Raw genomic sequence first — 24,487 nt, 5'->3', positions numbered from 1 at the left:
TCTTTAATTCGTATGGTAGTAAACGGATCATATGTTGGCAATTTTCTTATACTTTGATTGGTTGACAGTCGAAAAGATGCAGGTAACCTGCCTTGTCAGCTTCACAGATACGGCGACTAATTGCTGCCAAAATCTCCTGTAAGTGTGTTGACCTTCAACTTTATTATTATTGCTTGCCTAAAAGAGTAAAAGTTGTACGGAATTACCGGTTGTCTCTACTTAGAGCTGCATAATATCCATGTCGATGGCGGTTACTTGTAATCGGACGATGTTTCACCATTCGTTTCCCAAATCGTAAGCAACCCTGCAGCTCTATGCTAAACCCGCCACAGCATCTCTAGCTATCTACCCTACCCTACAAAACAACTGCGCAATCTTTTCAAGTAGCAAAGAGATATACAACTTGAAAAAGCTATTTCCAAAAACACAGCCATTTTGGTGATTAAGATAAACCTACATTAATTACAATCAGTGCGAGAATTGAAACGCGATTTGACAACCACCTTCTTTGTTTTCTCAGTGTTCACTAGCAGAGATCAAAGCCAGATTGAGTTACATCGGATCTCCCCGCGCGTAAGCCTCGTTCCTGATAGATAGTGGGACTAAGTAATCGCTTTCGGACCCTGGACCCTAGACACCCGGTGTATTATGACGTAGTTTGTTGCCGAAAGAGCATGGCGGGTGAAAGCATAGTCGCCGCTCCCAATACACAATGAGGCCGCGTACTGTATCGGGTGTACCTCGAATACCTCTTTACTTCGTAGGTGATGAGACGATCAGTCGTACGAGACATGTATAGCGAATTGTTGAGTATGCTGTTGACCTCAGACCATCAAAGGTAAGGGCAGAACATCATATATATCGTGGCTCAGTATCAGGATTTGCCTTTTTGCTTTGTTATCGGTCTTTTTCTCTTCTTTTACACCCACCGACTGTCACATCTCACATTTCCCCTTATAAGTGTTTCAATCAGAGGCCCGCCTTGTTAGATCTACAACTATCATGTCGGAAGAAGATATCTCGTTGCCCATCATTGACCTTAGCGGCTATCTGTCGCCAAAGTCGCCTGATGATCGGCAGAATGTAATTGAGCAAATCCGGGATGCCTGCCGGGACTTTGGCTTTTTCCAGCTTAAAGGCCATGGTATACCAATAAGCCTGCAAAAGGAGCTGCTGAAAAGTCTCGGCACACTTTTTAGCATGCCCAAGGAAGAGAAAATGAAGCTCTCCTATCTGGAAAATCCGTGCCGTCGAGGATATGAAGCATCAGGCATGTCAATGCGAGAGGGAGACGCAATGCCGGATTCGAAAGAGGTGCGTGTTCCCTGTCGGTCTGAGAATATTAGACCTTCTTCATGTCACATGCTGCTACTTGTACATTCAGCTGACTACCAACATTATGTATGAAGGCCTACTACCTTGGTCGAGAAGATCCCGTTGTGGAGTTCTCCGGCTTTTATGGGCCCAACGTCTGGCCGAATCTTCCTGAAGAGGACTTTCGTGGCCCGGTGTGGGAATACTACCAGAAGACGAGCCAGCTAGGTAAGACTATTTGGGAAGTCTTACTCCAGGGTCTGGGTTATAGCACGGATTTGATGGAAGCATTTGCCAAGAGGCCACTTGTGCAGATGAAGTTGATCCGCTATCCATCTCCGAGCGTAACCTTGCCGGGCCAGTTTGGTGTGGGCGCGCACAACGACTTTGGAGGCGTTACCGTTCTCTTACAGCAAGCAGGAAAGGACGGCCTCGAGGTCTGGCTGGAAAAGCAGCAAAAGTGGCTTTCCGTTCCCGCCATCGAGGATGTGTATGTCATTAACTGTGGTGACATGATCATGAAGTGGAGCGGCGGCCGTTACAAGAGTGTGAGGCACAGGGTCATCAACAAAACAGAGGGCGAAAGACTCTCGTGTGCGACCTTTTGGCACGGTGACGTGTTCGCAACCAACCCACTGAATCCAGAGGATCCCAACAAGGAGACCGTTGGACAATTGCTAGTGAAGCGATTCCGTCACCAAATGTCTATCCACAAAGAGGGCCTTGCTCAAGTTGGAGAGCTCTAAAGATGTGCCGATATTGGTACTCTTTACTTAAAGAAAGCGACGGGGGAAACAAATTGTACATGTTCTTAGTAGAAGTTATTTGACGTTTTGTTAGTTTAGTATCTAGGACAAATTATGGCCCCTGCGCCAGTCCCATTACCATGCGATCACTAGGCTCTGTTGGGATGTATCATTCTATCTGGGCCATGGGTTCTCAAGATATGGGATATACACTTAACTGTTCGTGCCCTCAGCGGTCTTATATTGAGATTATTTGTACATATGACTAAATGTTCGGAGTACGTCGTGATTGTTGGTTTGTGATGCAGTGGACTTGGAGCTAGCAGCAGCGAAAGATCAAGAAGGTGACTTAAACGCTTGCGTTACCAAGGAACATGCGCGGGCTGTTCAAGCTTGATTCATCATTATCTGCACAATGCTGAATACAATAGATGGTATCCCAAGCGTCTTTCAGCACGTGGAATATCTAGCCAATCACATACCTAGGCACGCAGGTCGCGCTGTCAATATGGTACATTGTCTACATAGATCATAAGTCCTCTAAGCCCTGCCAAGATGTTGAAAACTCCGCTCCGCTCCAGGTTGCAAACGCAGCCGAATATTTCTGTTATCATTGATGCCACGCGTATTTCAGAAGTATTCAAGTAGCTATTAACCCGACATGCATGCACCTACCTACGCCAATACGACTCTGTGGCGTTCATTACCCCTGTCCATCTTCGTCAGCAAAATATCCGAAGTGATATTGTGAGGAAGACGAGCTAGCGGTCGGCCGAATCGTTCCTCCGTACGTGGCGCCCAGCCGCATGCCGTATTAGTCGAAGGAATCAACAACGTCCTGATATCTTATTGGACCAATGCAAAGTGGGCTGTTGAACAGTTCACAGATGCATTCTGTTTAAATGCAGCTTTCGCATCTCTGATATTCATGTCTAGGAGTGCCGCTCCGTTTACCGTTAGTCCCGGTAGTTGGTTTTTGCACTGCTTCTTTTCACAAATTACAGAGCTTTTGTCTTATCAGACTCGAGGCTTTGATCCTACACCCTGGTAAGTTTGAGCTATTCGCCAGAAAGTATTGTCATATTTATTGACAAAGCCTCTTTGGAAAGGACCCAAGATGAGCGGAGACTACAGTGCCACGAGGAAATCTGAGAATGTCGATACGTCGACTACAGCGTCCCAAGAGGATAGCTCTCTTGCTCCAGAACAACCCGAGAAACTTGTCGGAACCTCAGAAGTGGCCGCAATTTCCAACAATGAGCCGACTGCAGATGAATATCCGCATGGGCTACGCTTGATAACTCTTGTCTTGGCTATCAACCTGGCTATGTTTTTAGCCTCCCTCGATCAGGTAAGAGATGCAAGTCGAACAAAAATATGCCACAGTTACTGATAAACTGGCAGACTATTCTCGGTACAGCGATCCCCAAAATCACGGATGAGTTCCACGGCCTCAGTCAAGTATCATGGTACGGATCAGCGTACTTTATGTGCCTCGGCGGTTTCCAGTCCACCTGGGGCAAAGTCTACAAGTACTTTCCTTTGAAGATCTCCTTTGCGATAGCAGTCTTCGTCTTTGAGCTAGGAAGTCTTATTTGTGGAGTGGCTCGAAACTCCAACACCTTCATTGTCGGCCGAGCAATTGCAGGTATTGGAGGTGCTGGTATCACCTCAGGCTCTACCGTCATCTTGGCGTTCAGCGCAGAGCCCGCCAAACGACCGACATTGATGAGCACTATGGGAGTCACCTATTGTATTGCTTTCATCCTTGGACCGCTTATTGGCGGAGCCTTCTCAGAGAAAGTAACGTGGAGATGGTGCTTCTATATTAACTTGCCCATTGGTGGACTTGCTATGGCTTTGTTTTTCCTCTTCTTCAGAACCCCGAGTGTCTCCACTACACAAGATGCAACGCTGAAGGAGAAGCTCTTGCACATGGATCCGGTCGGCACCGTGCTGGCCATGGGCGGTATTATCAGCTTCATCCTTGCACTCCAGTACGCTGGCGTCAGCCATGCTTGGAACAGCAGTGTGGTCATCGGGCTGCTTGTCGGATTCGTTCTCATAATGGTCACGCTTGCTGCCTGGGAATACTTCCAAGGCGATTACGCCATGTTGCCCTACAGACTATTCAAGCGCCGTGTGATGTGGGCTGGCGGTATATTCCAGTTCTTTTTCGTCGGCTGCTACTTTTTGCTCTTGTTCTACCTTCCCATTTACTTCCAGAGCATCAAGGGTGTTAGTGCTATTCACTCCGGTGTTGACAACCTGCCTTTGGTCCTTTCCGCTTGTTTGTTCATCATCCTTGGAGGAGCCGCCGTGGAGAAGACGCACATGGCGACCCCCTACATGACTGCTGGCGCAGCAGTAGCGGCAGTGGCCACTGGATTGCTTTACACGCTCGATGTCGACACGTCCAGTGGAAAATGGATCGGCTATCAAGTTCTCGTTGGTGCTGGTCTTGCATTTCCATTCCAGAATGCCCTGAATATTCTCCAAGCCGAGGTTGACGCTGACGACATGTCGCCTGCTACATCGAGTCTATACTGTATGTACTTGACAAGATAAAAGTCCGAGTTTTAGCTAACGAGTATCCATAGTTTTCCAGATCCTTGGAGGTGCATTCAGCATCTCGGCGGCCCAAGCAGCTTTCAACAACAGGCTGCTTCACTCTTTGACAACCAACGCACCGGGAGTTTCTCCACTACTGGTTCTCGCAACAGGGGCCTCCGACCTTCGCTCAGTCTTTTCGGCGGATGAGCTGCCAGGCGTCATCTTGTCATACATGGATGGTCTCAAGGCCGCCTTTGCTGTTTCAGTCGGACTGGTTGGCACGGCTTTTCTGGTCAGCTTCATCGTTCCATGGAAGAAGATCAATTTGAAGCCTGGAGAGGCAGTTGCTATGGCTTAAGTTGCCTGGTCTTCGCTTCACATGGTCACGATCAACTTTTGCGAGATATTGCACACAACTAGTGATGATGGGGCGTGGAAAGGGAAAGAAGTCAAGGCACTGGGGGTTGAGAGATTGCATGTGAATTAAAACAGTATGTTAATTGGTGGTGATTGGGCGAGATATCAAGGTAATGTAGCGATATAAGGTCTTATGGGGGAATGTAGGACTCATAGTGCGCCATCGGCTCCACTACCCAAGAACCTAGTTAGTCATGATTCCAATTTTTTCCTTCTTCAATTCATTTTATCTTTTCCTGTGTTACTAGTGTATAAACCGAAAAGATCTAAGACGTCCGCGTAAATCTCAGAGCGAGTCTGCTTTATCCAGTGAACCGTATACATCCTCCCTGCGATATTTGTTTCCTTTATTCCATATATGTGGGCACCTTCCGGAATATAGTACACATGAACACAGTAGAGTTGAAGATGCTTGCTACGAGATATTGTTTCATTGAACGACTAACAATGACAGCTCGAGATTTTTGTCTCAGACACCATGGATACGACTTAGCCACAGGGGTTTCATTTACATAACAAGAGCCAGGATGTCTCTATAGGCTTCGGTGTAGGCTGAGACATGCTGAGAAGAGGCTTACCCACTTTGCTAAGGCTGACAGCCATGGAGAGCGTGGGTGGGGGAGACGTGCAGCCGCTTCAAGGGTTAGGCTAACGTCATTAACCGCCGAATATCGTTTATGTGTTTGTTTGTTTGCCTGTCTATTCGTTTGTTCGCTTGTTTATTGATTGCTTGTTTGTTTTCTCAAAACAACGAATTGATGAGACAAGCTGAACGTTATCAAGAAAATAGTTTTTCTCCGAGGAGAATTGCTCTCCGGGGACGGAATGGACCCGCTGACTTTTCGGTGACATGTAATCCATTGCAGCCGAACGCCGTGAAGCAGGCTAGACCACCCAGAGGATGTTGAAGATCTGACCGCCGAACATCTATCTGAACTCGGAATGAATATACACAATACTCCACTGATACATATAAACTTCGGGGCCGGGCAGTCGGGGATATCGGCTGACATGAATGAAATATTGTCGGCGACTAGGCGAAGGACCATGATAGCAACCGAAAAGAAGGCTCTCTAACTGTCAGGCACTGACCAGTCTTAGAAAAGACTAAAATAATGATCTAAGTTGCCAACAAGTTGTTGTGAAGATATCAACCCCATTCAGTCCCATCATCTGCTGAGCGGCAAGGCTGTATTCAACAAACAACCTGCTATAGACAGACAAACCTGTTTGCTTCCCACACTCAGTTACATTCTACACCAGCCGTTTTCACCATCACTTTCACTATCACTTCCATCACCATGGGATCCCAAAATCTGGAGCCGATCGCAATCGTGGGAAGCGCTTGTCGGTTCCCTGGAGGCGTTAATTCTCCTTCCGCTTTGTGGAAATTGCTAGAAGACCCAAAAGATGTGTGTACGGATATCCCCTCAGATCGATTCGACACAACCGGATTCTATCACCCAGATGGAAAACACCACGGCGCCACCAATGTTAGGAAATCTTATCTCCTACAAGAAGACCTGCGCCTGTTCGACACTGCCTTTTTCAACATCAGTCCCAATGAGGCAGATTCGATGGATCCACAGCAAAGGATCCTCTTGGAGACTGTCTACGAAGCCCTCGAGGCTGGCGGTCACACCATGGAGAGCCTCCGAGGCTCCGACACGGCGGTGTTTACCGGCACTATGGGCGTCGACTATAACGATACCGGTATTCGCGACTTGAACACTGTCCCAACTTACTTTGCCACTGGAGTTAACCGTGCTATTATCTCCAACCGTGTGTCATACTTCTTTGACTGGCATGGCCCTAGTATGACCATCGATACGGCTTGTTCGTCGAGTCTTATCGCCGTGCACCAAGCTGTAAAAGCCCTTCGCACAGGCGAGTCGCGTGTCGCCCTTGCATGTGGTACGCAAGTGATCCTCAATCCTGAAATGTATGTGATTGAAAGCAAATTGAAGATGCTTTCTCCAACCGGACGTTCGCGCATGTGGGACGCCGACGCCGACGGCTATGCTCGTGGAGAGGGTATGGCGGCCATTGTTTTGAAGCGCCTTAGCGATGCGATTGCAGATGGCGATCACATTGAATGTCTCATCCGACACACTGGGTCTAACCAAGACGGCTACTCTAATGGCATTACGGTACCCAGCACCGAAGCTCAGGCAGCACTGATTCGGCAAACCTATGCCCAGGCCGGGCTGGACCCGGAGCGTTGTGCTGAAGATAGCCCGCAGTTCTTCGAGGCCCACGGCACGGGCACCAAGGCCGGAGATCCAAAGGAGGCGGCTGCTATCTATCAGTCTTTTGGTCGCCATAAAAGCGCTGGCGATACGCCTCTGTATGTAGGCTCCATTAAGACGGTGATAGGACATCTGGAAGGCTCAGCTGGTCTCGCAGGACTGCTGAAGGCCTCTGGGAGCATTCAAAACGGCGTGATTGCCCCCAACCTCTTGTTTAATCGTCTCAATCCGGACATTGAGCCTTTCTACAAGGGACTTCAAGTCCCTACAGCAGTTATCCCGTGGCCACAACTCCCAGCAGGTGTCCCGCGACGCGCCAGTGTCAACAGCTTTGGTATGTCATTTCCGTGTTTTTTGTACCTATATCGTAGAGGTAGATCCTTTGAGTGACCGTGTTGATCTGACAAGAGCAGGTTTCGGTGGAAGTAATGCTCATGCTATCCTTGAGGAATATCGGGGCCCGTCAGGCCAAAGTGAAGGTACATCCGGCAGCCAAGATGGTGCCATCTTTACACCCTTCGTTTTCTCGGCCTTTTCAGAGAGCTCGCTTGTCGCCCAGCTGCGTGCAACGGCAGATTACCTCAGGGCACAACAGGAAAAGGTCAACGCCAAGGACCTTGCCTGGACGCTACAGTCTCGCAGGAGCCAGTTCCCCACCAAGCTGGCCTTGTCGGCGTTGAACATTGAGGAATTGGTGTCCAAAATCGACGCAAAGCTTGCTCCGTTGGCCCAAAATCCCAACATAGCCGTTGGAACCAAGTCGAGCTCCAAGGCGGCATCAGCGGGACCCAAGATCCTGGGCGTTTTCACCGGTCAAGGCGCCCAATGGGCATCCATGGGAGCCGAGTTGATCAGGTCGTCTGCCTTCGTGGCCAAGAGGATCGATGAATTGGAGCAGTCGTTGGCGGCCCTTCCGGCTTCAGACCGACCCCAATGGAGTTTGAAGGCCGAAATCATGGCGAACAGTGATACGTCACGCATTGGTGAGGCCGCGCTGTCACAGCCCTTGTGTACTGCCATCCAAGTCGTCCTTGTCGATCTGCTACAGTCGGCTGGTATTAGTTTCTCAGCCGTTGTAGGACACTCATCTGGTGAAATTGCTGCAGCCTATGCCGCTGGATTCTTCTCGGCCAACGACGCTGTACGCATTGCCTACTATCGTGGATTGCATGCACGACTCGCAGGGAACGCGTCTACTGGCCAAAGCGGTGCAATGATTGCAGTGGGCACGTCGTGGGAAGATGCACAGGATCTCATCAGTCTCCGAGCTTTCAAGGGCCGTTTGGCTGTCGCCGCTCACAACTCAGCAGCCAGTGTTACACTTTCCGGTGATGCTGATGCAGTCGCACATGCGAAGAGGGTGTTTGACGATGAAAAGAAGTTTGCCAGGGTTCTCAAGGTCGACACTGCCTATCACTCTCACCACATGCTGCCATGTGGCGACCCATACATTTCCTCTCTGCAGAGCTGTGGAATCCAAATCAACAAGACCCGAAAAGACAACTCGTGTGCCTGGTTCTCCAGTGTTACTCCCAGCAATCAAGGAATGGAGCCCATTGATGCTTTGAAGGACACTTACTGGAGAGACAACATGACCAACGCAGTGCTTTTTGCTGATGCCGTAAAGAACGCCGTCGCCAGCGACGAGCAACTTAGTCTCGTACTCGAGGTAGGCCCTCATCCCGCCCTCAAGGGTCCGGCTACGCAAAATATTGCCGACGTACGGCCATCTCCCATCCCGTACAGCGGTGTCTTGAGCCGTGGGGCCAACGATGTCAATGCTTTCTCAGACGCCCTAGGATTCGTATGGACTCATTTTGGCAGCCAGCACGTCGACTTCCAGAGTTATACAAAGCTTGTCAGCGACGAAGAGCGTCAGCCAAAGCTCGTGGTCGGCTTGCCGTCTTACCAGTGGAATCACGCAAGGCTGCATTGGAACGAATCACGCAGGTCAAAGAGGCTTCGTGGGCGCAAACAGGCTACGCATGAGATTTTGGGCACAATCCTTCCCGAATCCACCCCACAGGATCTTCGCTGGTCCAACATACTGAAAGTGTCCGAGATGCCGTGGATGGAGGGCCATCAACTTCAGGGCCAGACGGTTTTCCCAGCCGCGGGTTACATCGCCATGGCATTGGAGGCATCCAAGTTCCTGGCAGCTGACAAAGAGGTGAAGGTGTTCGAAGTGAACGATCTGGCTATTCCTAGAGCCGTCACATTTGAGGAAGGAGATACATCTGGTGTTGAAACCCTGGTGACGCTGACGGACATTCGGCAACACCAGAATCAGTATCTTACGGCTAACTTCTCTTGCTACTCCCTTCCCGTTCTCAGCTCTGGGTCAGAGCAAGAAATGGAGCTCATTGCCACTGCCACTGTGAAAATCATTCTAGGCACCCCGAGCGTGGAGTCCTTAATGGCTCCCCCGGCCGAAGACTACAATCTATTCCCAATTGATGCCGATCGCTTCTACTCGACCCTGGAAGGTCTCGGATATGGCTACTCGGGCCCATTCAAGACCTTTTCGTCTATGCAGCGTCGGCTTGACTACGCTACCGGACAGGTGGCCACGTACGTCTATTCGGAGGAGGACACCTCGCCATATCTCTTCCACCCGAGCACACTCGATGTCGCTTTCCATGCGGCTATGCTTGCGTATTCAAGCCCTGGCGACGAACGACTATGGTCTCTACATGTTCCCACTGGAATTCGAAGTGTCCGCGTTAACCCGGCCCTCTGTTCTTCGCTGCCGGCAACGGGCACTCGACTTCCCGTGCGTGCCTCTATCGACGGCACGTCGACTTCATTCTCGGGATATGTAGATTTGCTGAGCGAGGATGGAGAGTATTCGGCAGTGCAGATCGAAGATCTCAGCATCAAGACGTTCGCCCCCGCCACCCAGGCTGATGATCGGGTTCTCTTTACCCACACAAAGCTCGACATTGCCGCCCCAGATGGCGCTGCAGTCGCTGAAGGAGTGCGTCCGACGGCACTGGAAAAGGAGCTCGCTCATGCCTGCGAACGGATGGCGTACTACTACGTTCGAAAATGGGACTCGGAGCTATCCGATGACGAGTGGGCCAACGGACAGCCACACTACAAGTACTTGCACGACTGGGTGAAGCGTACCCTCGATCTTGCCAAGAAGGGCCAGCACCCAACTCTCCAGAGAAAGTGGGCCAATGACACCGCTGAAGAGATCAATGCTCTCATGGATCAGTATCCGGACAATCTGGATGTGAAGATGATCCGCACCGTGGGAGAAAAGATTCCGCCAGCAGTCCGTAATGAGACGACCATTTTGGAGCACCTTTTACAAGACAACATGCTGGATGACTTTTATAAGCTGGGCTCTGGATTCCAGAGATACAACCAGTTCTTGGCGTCAATGATGAAGCAGATCACCCATCGTTACCCTCATACCAAGATTCTCGAGATTGGTAAGTATACCCCATCCATCTGTTTCGGTGTTAACAAACCTTCATGTAACTAACTTCTTCTACTTGCAGGTGCCGGTACCGGTGGAGCTACGAAATACGTGCTTAAGGCCATGGGCGACAAGATGGCTTCATATACCTACACTGATATCTCGCTAGGATTCTTCGGGAAGGCGGCTGAGATCTTCAAGGAATACAGCGACAAGATGACATTCAAGGTCCTTGATGTGGAGAAATCTCCAGCTGCTCAAGGATACGAGCAGCACTCGTACGACATTGTTATTGCATCTAACGTCCTCCACGCCACAGAGTCGCTTCACACAACACTAGTGAACACACGCAAGTTGCTCAAGCCTGGTGGTTACTTGTTGCTTCTGGAAATCACCAACAACAACCCCATCCGCACTGGGCTCATTTGGGGCACATTTGCCGGCTGGTGGCTTGGAGTTGAGGATGGACGCAGATGGGCACCGACCATTAGCCCAGGCCAGTGGCATTCGGCTCTGCGCAAGGCTGGTTTTGCGGGTGTCGACGCCGTGACTCCTGAAATCGACACGGTAGCCTGGCCATTCTCCATCATGGCCTCGCAGGCAGTCGATGATCGTGTCACATTCCTCCGCCAACCGCTTTCATCCCTTTCGCCGCCGATACACATTGAGAGCTTGGTCATTCTTGGAAACCAAAGCCTGCAAACAGCTCGCCTGGCCGAAGAGTTGGCTGATAATCTCAGGCGCTTCTGCGGCGAGCTGACAATCCTCGACAGCCTGCCCACCGACGAGGAATCGCTTGATCTAGCGCCACAAAGTACTTTTATCAACTTGGTCGATATCGACTCGCCTATCTTCAAAGATATTACTAGTGAAGGGATGGGAGGTCTGCAGCGCATGTTTGAGCTGGCTAAGCACGTCTTGTGGATCACATCGGGTGCTCTGATTGAAGAGCCATATCACATGTCGAGTATCACCTTTAGCCGTGTCGTTCGTCGCGAGTCTGGGCATATCAATCTTGCTCACCTCGATGTCTCTGATCTGCAGCAGTCTGATGTGCCCAAAGCCATTTCCAAGCACCTGCTGCAGCTGGTTTCGCTTGACGAGTGGGAGACACCCGCCATTGGAGCTGATGGACAAGAAGACCAGCAGCGCATCCTTTGGTCCAAGGAGTCCGAGGCCTTTTTGGAAAATGGAACTCTGCTGCTTCCAAGACTTGTCAACAACGTCGAGCAAAACGCCCGCCTCAATTCGGCCAGACGTACCATCTACAAGGAGGTACCAATCCGCAGCCCGACTGTCACTCTGACCCCGCCGTCCGCTACTTCTCCGCCGTCGTTGGCAGAGCCCACGTCTCTTGTCCCGCGCAGGTCAGACAACCTTCTCTGGGTAGACTCCTCCAGTCTCATGGCGCTCAATGTGCACTCGGATTCCTATCTCTTCCTCGCCGTTTCCAAAGAGGATGCCACTGGCCGTCCATTGCTTCTGCTTTCCACAACCAACTCGGTGGCCATGGCCCCAGTTGCAACGTTGGAAGCACCTCTGGATGCCAAAACCTACGCGAAGAACCCATCAGAGTCAAGCACTCGCTTGCTTGTCACCGCTGCCAGCGAAATCCTTGCCTCATCACTGATCGACCGTCTGTCGCCGGGAAGCAGCGTACTTGTTCACTGCTCTAACAAGGACAGATTCCTCGCCGCGGCTTTGTCTCGCCGTGCATCTCCCGCAGCCGTCACATTCACTTTCACGTTTGATGCAGACGATAAATCGGGCACAGAGAACTCGGCGTGGGTACCGCTTAGCGGACGTGCATCAAACTATGGCATACGAAAGGCGATGCCGAGTGCCAAACCTACCCACTTCTTGGACTTGACTGCTGGCACCGGGCTCGGCCTGCGGATCTCCCAGCTATTGCCGTCGACTTGCCATCGTATCGAAATCTCTTCTCTGGTCCGGAATGAGTCTACGGTTGCTTCGAGCTGTGATCCCGATACATTGGCTAATCGCCTCCGAGAAACCTGTTTGGGAGATGAGCTGACATCCGCCTTGGCTGGTGAGCAAGGGGAACTCAAAGATTTGGTCATTGCAGCCGACCACCTAGACACCAGCGCAACCTACCACGCCACAAGCGCCGTATTCTGGCCTTCAACGGGCCTTGTCAAGGTGGGCGTGAGCTCGATCGACAGCACCGGCCTCTTTTCAAGGGACAAGACATATCTCCTCGTAGGTCTCACCGGTAAGATAGGGCAGTCCATCGCCAAGTGGCTGGTTGCCAATGGAGCCGGATGTGTCTGCCTGATGAGTCGTAACCCCAACATTGAGCCAGCTTGGATCGAGAGCTTCCAAGGGACCGGTGGCGATGTCAAGATCTATTCGATGGACTCCACTGATATAACAAGTGTCGAGACCGTCATGAACGAGATCCGGGCAACGTGCCCTCCCATCGGCGGCGTGGCTCATGGTTCTATGGTTCTCCACGACTCCCTGTTTTCCAAGATGACAGTTGAGGACATGCAAACAGTCCTCGCTCCCAAGATTGATGGTGCTATATACTTGGACCAGCTTTTCTACGACGATGATCTGGATTTCTTTGTCTTGTTCTCGTCAGCCGCGTGCGTTGTCGGTAACCTCGGCCAGGCCAACTATGCGGCCGCCAATGGCTACCTCAACTCTCTTTCTAGGCAGAGACGCCGTCGTGGTGTGGCAGGTAGCACCTTTGACATTGGACAGGTGGCTGGTGTCGGATATATTGAGTCGGCAGGCCAAATTGTCATGGATCAGCTGTCCGCGCTCGGTCTGCAACGACTGTCCGAAGCTGATCTGCAACAGGTATTCGCCGAGACCATCCGAGCTGGCCGACCGGATCCCAAGGACGCTGAGGAGACACCCTTCGCGGTGGTGACATCTGGTATTCGCAACTTTTCCGAAGACGAAAACATCAAGGGGCCATGGTTTACCAACCCTTTCTTCTCCCACTGTGTCATCGATGCCAAGGTGGCCGAGCTGGAGTCTGACAGTTCCGACAAAAAGTCCAACATCCCCGCAGCCCGGCAGCTGGTCAAGGCAACCAGCCGAGAGCAGGCATTGGACATCCTCAAAGGTAAAACAAGCTGGATGAAGATGATAAGGGGAGCTGCATTAATAGTAACCGATGAATTGTGCTAACAAACTTGTGTCAACAGAATGTTTCGCCACCAAGCTACGCGTGATCTTGCAGCTGGGTAGCCAGGATATAGATTACGATGCGCCGCTTGTTGAGCTTGGCATCGACTCCCTCGTCGCGGTTGAGGTCCGCTCGTGGTTCTTGAAAGAAGTCCGAGTGGACATTCCCGTGCTCAAGGTGGTCGGAGGTGCGTCCTTAGCCGAACTTTGCGACAGGGCCGTGGACAAACTGCCTGAAGAACTCCTTGTCAGCGTCGGCAAACAAGGGGAGTCACAACCACCGGCTTCCAGTGCCCAGCCCCAACCCGTAGCCCCGAAGCCTAAGCCTCTCCCGGTGCCATCCTTTGTTGTCGATTCAAACGGTCCCCCCTCTGAAGTCAGCGTCAGCCCTGCCGGGACACCACTGCTCAGCGCTGGCCCGGCGAGCTACTCGGCCACCGAGGCGTCGACCCGGTCCGGCTCTCCCTCGGAAGCCACGCGGCTGTCTCAGAAGGTCAGTTCCAAGCTCCAATCCTACTTCCCACCACCTCCCGAGCCGGCAGTGGAGCGCAAGCGCCCTGCGAAACGGTTCATCAAGAGCGTGCCCATATCTCTTGGGCAGTCGCGCTTCTGGTTCCTCCAGCAGTTGTTGGACGACCAGAGGACTCACAACGTGGCATACTACTACCACATCAAGGGCAACCTGGACGTGGGTGATATGGAGAGAGCCGTCCGCCTTGTCGCTTCCAGACACGAGGCTCTGCGCACCTGCTTTGTACAAGACGAGACCGATGCTTCCCAGGCTTACCAGAAGGTTCTCCCTAGTTCCCCAGTACGCCTGATCTGCAAGAAAATAGACTCTGAAGATGATGTCGCTTCAGAGTACCAAAGCCTGCGGGCCCACGACCTTGACATGGCGAGCGGCGAACTGCTGAAGCTGGTCCTTCTCACGCTCTCGCCGTCATCACATTTCCTTCTTATGTACCACCACCACATCATCATGGACGGCATTAGTTTACAGGTTTTCCTTTCAGATTTAGAAAAGGCGTACAAGGGTGAGTCTCTCGGGCCGGCCCCGAAGCAGTACCCAGATTTCTCAAAGGCACAGCGCCAGGCCTTTGAGAATGGCGAAATGAAAAAGGAGTTGGCGTTTTGGCGGCGTATTTTCCCGGATGGCGAGCAGCCACCCGTTCTCCCTCTACTTCCCATGGCCCGAACAAAAGCCCGAGTCCCCATGGCCAAGTTCGACACTCACCAGGTTCAAGCTCGAGTCGATGCCGCCTTAGCTGCGAAGGTCCGAACAGTCGCTAAGCAGCAGCGGTCCACTCCATTCCATCTATACTTGGCTGCCTTCAAAGCCCTACTCTTTTGTTTTACCGACGCAGATGAATTGACCATTGGAGTTGCTGATGGAGCTCGCCATGACAGCAGTTTGATGGGAAGTATAGGGTTCTTCCTCAACTTGCTGACACTACGATTCCGCCGTCAAGACAACCAGCCATTCACCGAGGCCATCGCGGAGGCTCGCAAGATTAGCCATGCCGCGCTAGAGAACTCGCGGGTGCCCTTTGACGTCCTGTTGTCAGAGCTGAACGTTGCACGCTCTTCGACACACAGCCCATTTTTCCAGGCCTTTATCGATTACCGCCAAGGCCACCAGGAGGAACAGAATTGGGGCAACTGCCAAATGCGCATGTCAGAAGAAGTACACACAGGGAAGACGGCATATGATATAACCGTCGACGTTACCGAAACAGATGCTGCGGCTTTCATCTTTTTCCGCGGGCAAAAGAGTATCTATGACCAAGAAGCAACCCAGCTGCTTTGCGATACCTATGTCCACTTCCTTGAGGTTCTCACTAGCGAGCCGTCCCTGGCGATGAGTGCGATTCCCCGGTTTAGTGAGAAGCAGCTGGCAGAAGCTGTCCAAGTTGGTCGCGGTAAGTTTCCCCTTCCTATCTAACACAATTATAATTTGCACTCTTGAAGAGGCTGACCCTTATTCAATACTCAACAGGTCCGAAGCTCGTTTCCGACTGGCCAGAGACGCTGCCCCTTCGAATCGACCAGGTCGCTCGGGAGAATCCAGACAAGGTTGCGCTCATGGACGGCACAGGTAAGGCATTGACTTATGCGTCAATGATCAACCGCATTCACTCCATCGCCGAGGCCTTGCAAGAAGCGGGAGTCGGGCCTGGACTACGGGTACTTGTATTCCAGCAGGCAACTTCCGACTGGCCGTGTTCGATGCTTGCCATCATGCGGCTGGGTGCGATTTACGTTCCGCTTGATCTTCGCAACCCCCTGCCGCGTCTGGCAGCCGTCGCCCAGGATTGTGAGCCTACAGCGATCTTAGCAGATGCCTCCACGTTAGATGATGCGTCTCAGCTCGGTGTACCCTCGGCACGCCTCATTGATGTATCCCTCGTCAAGACCAATCCTTCAAAGGAGGTTAGCAACGACTCACGAGCGCACTCGACTGCCGCAATTTTGTATACGAGTGGTTCCACAGGAACGCCCAAAGGCATCATGGTTACCCACGAAGGCCTGAGGAATGAGATTGAAGGCTATACAAAGACCTGGAAGCTAGGACCCGAACGTGTGCTCCAGCAGAGTGCCTTTACCTTTAACCGTAAGTTATTTGACCTAGCCAATTTCCATTCTTGCCTTCCTCGCAGCTTTCAGTAACCATTCTCTTCGGATAGACTCTTCGGACCAGATTTACACAGGCCTCGTTAACGGCGGCATGGTGTATGTCGTTCCTTGGGACAAACGTGGCAACGCACTGGAGATTACCAAAATCATCCAAGAGCAGGGCATCACGTACACCAAGGCTACCCCGTCCGAGTATTCGCTATGGATGCTATATGGCCGTGAAAGCCTCAAACTCGCCACTTCTTGGCGCTGTGCTTTCGGAGGCGGCGAATCGCTCACGACGACCGTCACGCAGCAATTCGCAGACCTCGACCTTCCACAGCTCCACTTCTTCAACTCATACGGCCCCACGGAGATTTCTATATCTTCCACCAAAATGGAGATTCCGTACCGAGACAGGGAAGCGTTAGAGCGTGTTGGTCGTATTCCCTGCGGCTACTCGTTGCCCGGGTATTACATGTACGCCGTCGACGAGGAACTGAGGCCGCTGCCCGCTGGTATGCCGGGACAGCTCTGCATCGGTGGCACAGGCGTGTCGCTTGGCTACTTGAAAAACCAAGAGCTCACCGACAAACACTTCTTACCTAACCCATTTGCCACAGAGGAGGATATCGCAAACGGCTGGACACGCATGTACCTCACAGGAGACATTGGCCACATGAACCAAGATGGCACGATGGTCTTCCACAGTCGTATGGCGGGTGACACGCAGGTCAAGATCCGCGGACTGCGCATCGAGCTCAGCGATATCGAGAGCAATATTGTTGCAGCTTCCCAGGGGGCTCTGCGAGAAGCCGTGGTCACGCTACGCGAGGGCGACCCGGAGTTCCTGGTGGCTCATGTGGTTTTTGTACCAGAGTGCACTATTGCGGACAGGGAAACTTTCCTCCAACAGCTGCTGCACAACCTCCCAGTCCCGCAGTACATGATACCCGTCGTGGCTATCCCAATCGACGAGTTACCCCTGACTAATCACTCCAAGGTAGACCGCAAGGCTGTCAAAAGCTTACCTCTGCCCCAGAGAGTTGGCCGGCCCGATGCTAGTGACGATGCAGAACTGACAGAGGCCATGATTCAGCTCAAGGGCCTGTGGCGGGGTGTTTTGGGAAAAGCCATCGATCAGCTTGGTTTTGATATTACTCCTTCTACCAGTTTCTTCCTAGTCGGTGGCAACTCGCTCTTAATCATTCGCCTGCAATCTGAGATCCGGAAAAGGTTCCGTGCCGCTGTGCCCCTGGTTGATCTTCTCGGTGCCAATACTCTGGGCGAAATGGCACAAAAGGTCGAGGAAACCATCTCCGTTAAAACCATTGACTGGGAGTACGACACCAGGCCGCCTACCGTCTCCGCCTCTGCCATTGCCTCTGCCATTGCCTCCGTGCCCATCGACCGAGCCAGAAAAGGATCAACAATCGTGATTACGGGCGCCACCGGCTTCCTCTCCAAGCACCTGCTCCCCATGCTTGACGCGAGGCCGGATGTCGATGTGATCCATTGTTTGGCCGTGCGAGACATCGAAAGGGCGTATTCATCACCCAAGGTCATCCACCACCCAGGAGACTTGTCATCACCATTGCTGGGTCTCTCCAAAGAGGAATTCAACGAGCTTTCGGGCACGGCTGATGCCATACTGCACATGGGTGCCGCTCGCTCTTTCTGGGACAGCTACCACGTGCTACGCCCTATCAACGTCGCTCCGACAAGCGACTTGGTCAAGCTGGCCGCCCCTCGCCGTTTGCCGATCCATTATATCTCCACGGAAAGCCTATTTGGTGGGACTACCGCGGCACTTGATGGAAGTGCAGTGTCGGCTGCGGCGCATCCGCCTCCCACAGACGGAAGCAGTGGTTATGCAGCAACTAGGTGGGCCAGTGAGCGCATCCTGGAGCGTTCTGCGGCAGATCTGGGCGTCCCATCGTCCATCTACCGCCTCTGCCCCGCAACAATGCGACAGGATGCCCCCCAAGCCCTTCTGGATGAGTTCACCCACTATGGTAGCATTATACGCGCAACACCCGACTTGAGCGGGTGGTCTGGTCGTCTAGACATGCTCCCCGCAGTGCTGACAGCGCAATGGCTCTGCGAGGCCTTGCTCAATAATGAGGAGCGGTCCGGCAAAGTTCAGTTCCGCAATTATGAGAGCCTTCTCACCGTGACGGGCGCAGAGCTGGTTGCATGCTTTAATCAGGAGCAAAGCGACAGCGGCAATCTCGAGAAAATACCGCTGCTCAAGTGGATTGGTAAAATTAAAAAGGCCGGGTTCCCTTATTTCCTTGCATCACATGAGATAGCCATTGAGAAAGAAGGGAGTGTAAACGGCACGAAGTTGGAAATGCGAAGATGAACGATATAGGTAGTTGCTGTTTCTTGCGTCATTTATAGTCTTTTCTTCATTTGTACCTAGATCATTTCTCGCGTAGCAAAACATATTTTATTTCTTTCACTGAACTGTTTACCATTTAAAGAAAGAGAAGTGCCAGATGTAATACTTGGAAGGATATCAATGGACTCTGGCCAAGATCGTCACGTAGTAGGCGAAAACGGAGCCGTTGTAGTTCGCTACCATGTGACACCTTGAGATCTGGGTTGCCATTGGGACGATGCCATTGGGACCTGGGCATTTGTTAGCGTGTGACAGGGCTTTCACTTCGGTGCTGACATTCTCACATAAATAACAGCAATGCAGCTTTTGGCCTAAGTACCCAGACATATTTGTGTACCAAATGATCTCCAGTTGGAGCGCAGTACGCAATTTTGTGCATCGTTACCCAACAAGCGTCAAAAATTGGTAGAAGCTACACACGGCACCATGGCAACAAGGGCCCATATCATGAAGATGAGATCATAGCTTCGTGCGGTAGGTTTGTTCAAAGCGATTTTATCAAGCTTCAAATCATTTCACTGATTGATCCTATCATTCTAGAATATTATTACTTAATGTTGGGTTATCGTTTTCAAGGCATACCGAGTATCGTTGTAACCAATCGATTTAATATAGATTGATAGTCCAACGGGCTTATATTAACAGAACACGGTTTACAGTTAACCTCGTCATTCAAGACTGGGTAGTGTGTTTAGTTAAACTGTCGCAAGACCGGATTCTTTCGTTCAAATGCCGTCATCTATCTAGATAAATGAAGCCCGACAACTTAGTTAAGCCAAATATCCCTTAAATGCTATAAGGGCTTTTATTGAAGAGCAATGCGCTTGTAGCTGCCAGAACAGATCATATTCTGGTTCGTGTTTCCGCCTTGGTTCTTATAATAGTTAGAACTACGTATTTCCCATGCGGTGTTCAGGATTTGGTTGACCCAGTTCAAGCATACGTTCTCTTATTGTCAACCAACCGTGAACAATACGGAAAGTTTTGCTACGTAGTTGATAGGTAAATATAGTAAATAATGACATTGCGATATTGATAACTGGCTCTCTATGGGACTTGCGAAGTGCAATTCCTATCTTTCTTTGTAAATTCACTCAATCTTCTTACGCAAGAGACTATTTGCTTACTCGAACTTATATTTAGATTACTTCGTGGCCAATGATCATCCTACACTTGACCCAGCTACAGGCTGTCAGACGATCATGAGCAAAGTGGAATGTAACGCCGGTTGTATCTTAAAAGAGAAACCGTGTCCGAGCTTGGCGGGGCTACATACCAGCTCGGCATTTCACATAACGCCGAAATCGTATGGTTGCGTATGCTTTGGGAAGATCATCCTCGCCTATTCTCTCAATTCAGAACCCCTTCTCTGTAAAAGTCAGATCCACAAACTGACAGTTTGCTCATGTTGCTTGTTAACATAGGAGCGACCTTGATTATTGCATTTCAGTTAGCGTCGCTAGAACTCGGCCGAGTTGGCGCTGGATTATGGAGCCATGGTCGTTCTTGTTATAATCAACAATACAGCATCTTTAAGTAGGGCTACTTATATATCTGTTGCAAACTATCAGCAAGAAGAGCACCACTGCGCCTATTTATAGTTTTGTAACATACCAAATATATATCCCAGTCGTTAACTTGTCCAACTTTGTATTAATAGGGATACAGAATGCGAAGACTTGCATGTAGCTTAATTTATGTCAGATGCGGCACATAAACCCAGGAATATTGAATCAAAGCAACTGAAGCATAAATGGGCCGTAGGCTGGCCACCTAATCCGTCCCAAGCGCCTTTTCATACATCAGCATATTATAATATGGCTTACTTGAAGAGTATTTCCACGGCTTTGGAGGCAGTATCCGTGGACTGCAACTTTACCACCATTGAAGCATTCTTTGATTATGCAACGGAACATGAACTCAATATTACGTCCGAGATTGGACAATGTCCGAATCTATGTATCCTCACATTTGGCACAGGAAATCCAGACTTATCTGGTATTGGAGTAAGTGGGCTCTTCATGAATTCTGCCCCGCAAACATCGTCAAGCGCCATGTCCTAACCAAGTTGGTAGATGATGTATGCATATTCCTTTCAAGTTGCTTTAACTATTATTTTTGGGCCTCTTCTGCGCGGTCTTGATATATTTGAGAATTTTCTCCCCCAAGGGGACTTCTTCATGCTGCGGAAACTCTTCAGAGAAAGTATCGACGTGCAGTCGATTTTTTGGGAGTCTAATGGGTTTCTCATTCTGGCGTCTGCGGTGGCGACGCTAGTTCGCATGGGCCAACATCCTACAATCTTCGAAATCGCCGAGATGCAGATATTGAACTTTGTGCAGCTTAACTCTCTGTTAGTGATATTTTTCTGCCTCGTTCACCCAATTGCCAGGTGGTGGCAACGATTCTTTCAGTTTCTTTTAGGCTTCGCTCTGGCTACTGCCGCTTTGTCCCAAAGCACACTGTCAGGGCATTCAGAGACGGACTGGCTGCAGGCCAGCTTAGGTTGCCAGAACGAACCGGCTTTCCGCAAGATCACGCCAGTCCCATATAACAAAGCCGTGGTGTATGCAGCTGCCGGCTTGTGCATCATATCATTCTTTGCGCAAACTGCCACTACTGTGTTCCCTCGGATCAAGCAACGACCAAGCTTACGGAGGGTCTTGACTGTTATGGCGGTTGTGTGGGGGCTGCTGACCACACTATCGTTAGTGGGCATGATATGGGGGCTGGTCAAGCTCTGGGGCCAAAGAGGTGAGCTCATCAAGGTGGCAGGGACCGATTTTGAGGACAACGAATGGGGCTTTGGTCAAGTCGCCGCACTGTTTACCTGGTTGCCGATTCCCGTGGAAATATCATACAAGCTAAATGGTATGTCAGAATTGAATGTACGAATTTTTCAAGAATTTCACTATGCTAACGTTGATGTTACCTTTAGATTGGATGAAAGAGAGATCTAGCACTTGGTATCGGTTCCAAGCTTCTATTGCGCCCTATGGCGAATCGAAGAACGGCGAAAAACAAGGCGAGCACATAGCAATGGCGCCAGCGACTACCGCTACTAAAGGGGGGGTCTTCACACAAGCACACTCTCAAGATTCCGGCGACGGATCCGTGTGAGGCAAAAAAAAAAAAGCTACTACTACGTACAATGAATCAGAGAATCTAATTCTAAATGAATGTGTCTGTAGAGATCATTAATGATTCTGGAAACGAATTTCAGCAATTTACTATTATCTCACGAGCCATACAACGAGCAGGACTTCTACATTGGGTATTATGGTAAAACACCCGAAGTTTGATAGAGGAGGCCTGCAACCCGTCCAGGCTGTGGCGTATACGTCGCATAGGTTTGGACAGGTAGATGTTATGTTCCTCATGCTACATTGGTCCTCGTATGCCAGCCAACTCGCCATTCCATAGTTATTATTAGCCTTGGGAGGGGGTTGCCACCAATATTACCGCAATTCTTAACGGCATCTTATAGAAGGTGTGCAGTACCCCGGCCGAGTGTGATGGGTTGATCCTTAACTAGTATGAACCAGTATCCCGTCAGCCGCAATGCTGCTCAACTCTCTTGAAGATAGGCGTTTCAATAGAAGATGAAACGTAGGAAACTACGTAATAAATGTATAGGTTAAGGTATACGGGAGACAGATGTGTGCAAAGGCACTTCAGCCCCCACATGTCTTGACAAAGCACTACCGCAATTAACTCGCTCCTCAGCCTCTATTGATTACGTATACTCAAATGCCTCAATTGAGAAAAGATGCTTGGTAAAAGTATCATAGTTATACCAGAAAGCTCTACGGCTAACAAAGGGATATTTTACGTCCTTTCAATCAACATTGCGGTGGTTTGGATTAGCAGTAAAGTACAAAAAGATAATGAAAATCACCACACTAGTGTTTTTGACTGTTTCCAATCAGCCATAGCTAAAACATACAGGATGATCTTGCAATGTCTGAGTCTTCCCAGAAGCAACTCTTGGTCAACAATGTGGGCTGTTATAACGACGTCTTTCACACTCATAGGGTAAGTGAAAACTCGTGTGTAAGTTATCGATCATTAGTACCCACTAAGACTACTAAGAATAAATCCACTAGAAGCAGCCCCTGGAGGTGCTAATGCAATATCTCGGCAAAAGTATACCGTATTTGGTTAGCGTATTGCTTGATGACGTTCCATCCTGTTACGCTAAATGGTTCAAACGGTTCATGCGTTTATGCTCCGAGGAACAGTAAGCAACGATTTTGGAGCCAAAAGCTTTCGTGGTTGGCGGGCCAAAGAGTCACCGAAGTCATTGAGGGTTGCAAAAGTCAGGCTACTGTTTGAACTCGCGCAAAGTATCCTATTCCGTTCGATCTTCTCGGTACTCGTATTTCACTTTTCACATTATTGGTAGCTTTCAGGAATCACTACCTCAAATGGACTCCAAACAACACCACAGAGGGGCCTGTGGGACATGTCGCCGAAGGAAGGTCAGGGTACGTTATGAATCTTTGCAGTTGCGTTCACAATGCAATGATTAATTAGGAAGTGGCAGTGCGACCTTGAAATGCCGGAGTGTCAGCGTTGCTTCACTACTGGCAGGAAATGCCTGGGCTATGAGCGCAATTACAGCTTCAGAATTACGACGAGTAACACTTGGCCAAATGGTGGGAATGCCAAGAAGATAACTCATGAGGAAGGTAGATCTGATGGTGTTACCGATCAGACTAGGAGCTTCGCTGAACCAGACTTGCAAGCCCCGCTATGTATGCAATTGGGACAGACTGCAGTGGTCTGTGATGCCTTTTCCGGCGTGTTTATGGATCTTCTTTTCCCTAAAAACGCAGACTTGCAGCAAAAAAGCAACTCTCCTGGTTCTTGGATACGCTCATTGGCTACTTTGCTTAGTAGTCGGAATGAAACGCTGAATCAAGGACTGCTTGCCCTATATACGGGCTTTGTTGGCCGTAAAAATGGCGACGCGGCGCTCATCAACCGCTCGGCCGAGCTTTACTCGAATGCACTCCAGGGTCTCCGGAGAAGCGACATATGGGTCAGGCAAAAGCCATCTCCTGTGGATATTGCATCCGCTTTAGCGAGCATCATGATTTTTTCTCGCGTCGAGCTTCTAGCAGGCGAAGGAGCCAATGGCGGTTATATGGCACATATTAAGGGCGGTTTGCATCTGCTGCAACGGTTTGGCGCAAACTTTCCGTGCAGTGACTTGACGAGAATTCTTGTACAAAGGCTTCGATATCTTGGCGTATGTTCATTTCCCTCAAATGATGCACATTATTTACTCAGTATTCTTTAGTTTTATGACGCAGCGAGACATAGGCGAGGATACTTTATGTGCCATGCACCATACAATACTCTTTGCCTAGCTAAGAAAGAGGATCCTAATTACCTTACGCACAAAGCCATCGAAGCAGTTATAACGCTTCCTACTCTATGTGAGTATGCAGACAGATTAGATGCCACAGTCTTTCAGACTGAGAAAAAAGTACGGAGAGGCCTCCTCACGACACAATATCTGCTCAATTGTGCATCCATAGTAGAGAACAATCTGGATCAATGGCTTCCAGAAATGACTGCTGTTACTGCATGCCCTATT

General features: G+C 50.3%; 4 protein-coding genes across 4 annotated transcripts; all 4 read left to right on the top strand.

Moving 5' to 3' along the window:
* Positions 1-1,002: 1,002 nt before the first annotated feature.
* On the top strand, positions 1,003-2,060 carry T069G_10205 (2OG-Fe(II) oxygenase superfamily domain-containing protein; the record flags this gene model as incomplete). The annotated part of the gene is made up of 2 exons (XM_056177415.1): positions 1,003-1,314; positions 1,410-2,060. 2 exons carry the CDS (start codon positions 1,003-1,005, stop codon positions 2,058-2,060), a joined length of 963 nt encoding a protein of 320 aa, XP_056023705.1.
* Positions 2,061-3,177: 1,117 nt separating this feature from the next.
* T069G_10204 (major facilitator superfamily domain-containing protein) lies at positions 3,178-4,971 on the top strand (the record flags this gene model as incomplete). Its single annotated transcript, XM_056177414.1, has 3 exons — positions 3,178-3,411; positions 3,465-4,608; positions 4,661-4,971. 3 exons carry the CDS (start codon positions 3,178-3,180, stop codon positions 4,969-4,971), a joined length of 1,689 nt encoding a protein of 562 aa, XP_056023704.1.
* Positions 4,972-6,331: 1,360 nt separating this feature from the next.
* On the top strand, positions 6,332-18,843 carry T069G_10203 (AMP-binding enzyme domain-containing protein; the record flags this gene model as incomplete). Its single annotated transcript, XM_056177413.1, has 10 exons — positions 6,332-7,381; positions 7,448-7,613; positions 7,693-10,052; positions 10,140-10,719; positions 10,789-12,756; positions 12,805-13,803; positions 13,886-15,784; positions 15,862-16,476; positions 16,550-17,591; positions 17,652-18,843. 10 exons carry the CDS (start codon positions 6,332-6,334, stop codon positions 18,841-18,843), a joined length of 11,871 nt encoding a protein of 3,956 aa, XP_056023703.1.
* Positions 18,844-20,699: 1,856 nt separating this feature from the next.
* T069G_10202 (uncharacterized protein) lies at positions 20,700-22,002 on the top strand (the record flags this gene model as incomplete). Its single annotated transcript, XM_056177412.1, has 3 exons — positions 20,700-20,892; positions 20,983-21,753; positions 21,821-22,002. The coding sequence occupies 3 exons, from the start codon at positions 20,700-20,702 to the stop codon at positions 22,000-22,002; spliced, it is 1,146 nt and encodes a 381-aa protein (XP_056023702.1).
* Positions 22,003-24,487: the final 2,485 nt, after the last annotated feature.

The sequence above is a fragment of the Trichoderma breve genome (genome assembly GCF_028502605.1).
Source record: "Trichoderma breve strain T069 chromosome 7 map unlocalized scaffold00007, whole genome shotgun sequence".
NCBI lineage: Eukaryota > Fungi > Ascomycota > Sordariomycetes > Hypocreales > Hypocreaceae > Trichoderma > Trichoderma breve.
This window is presented reverse-complemented; position numbering and strand designations above follow the sequence as displayed.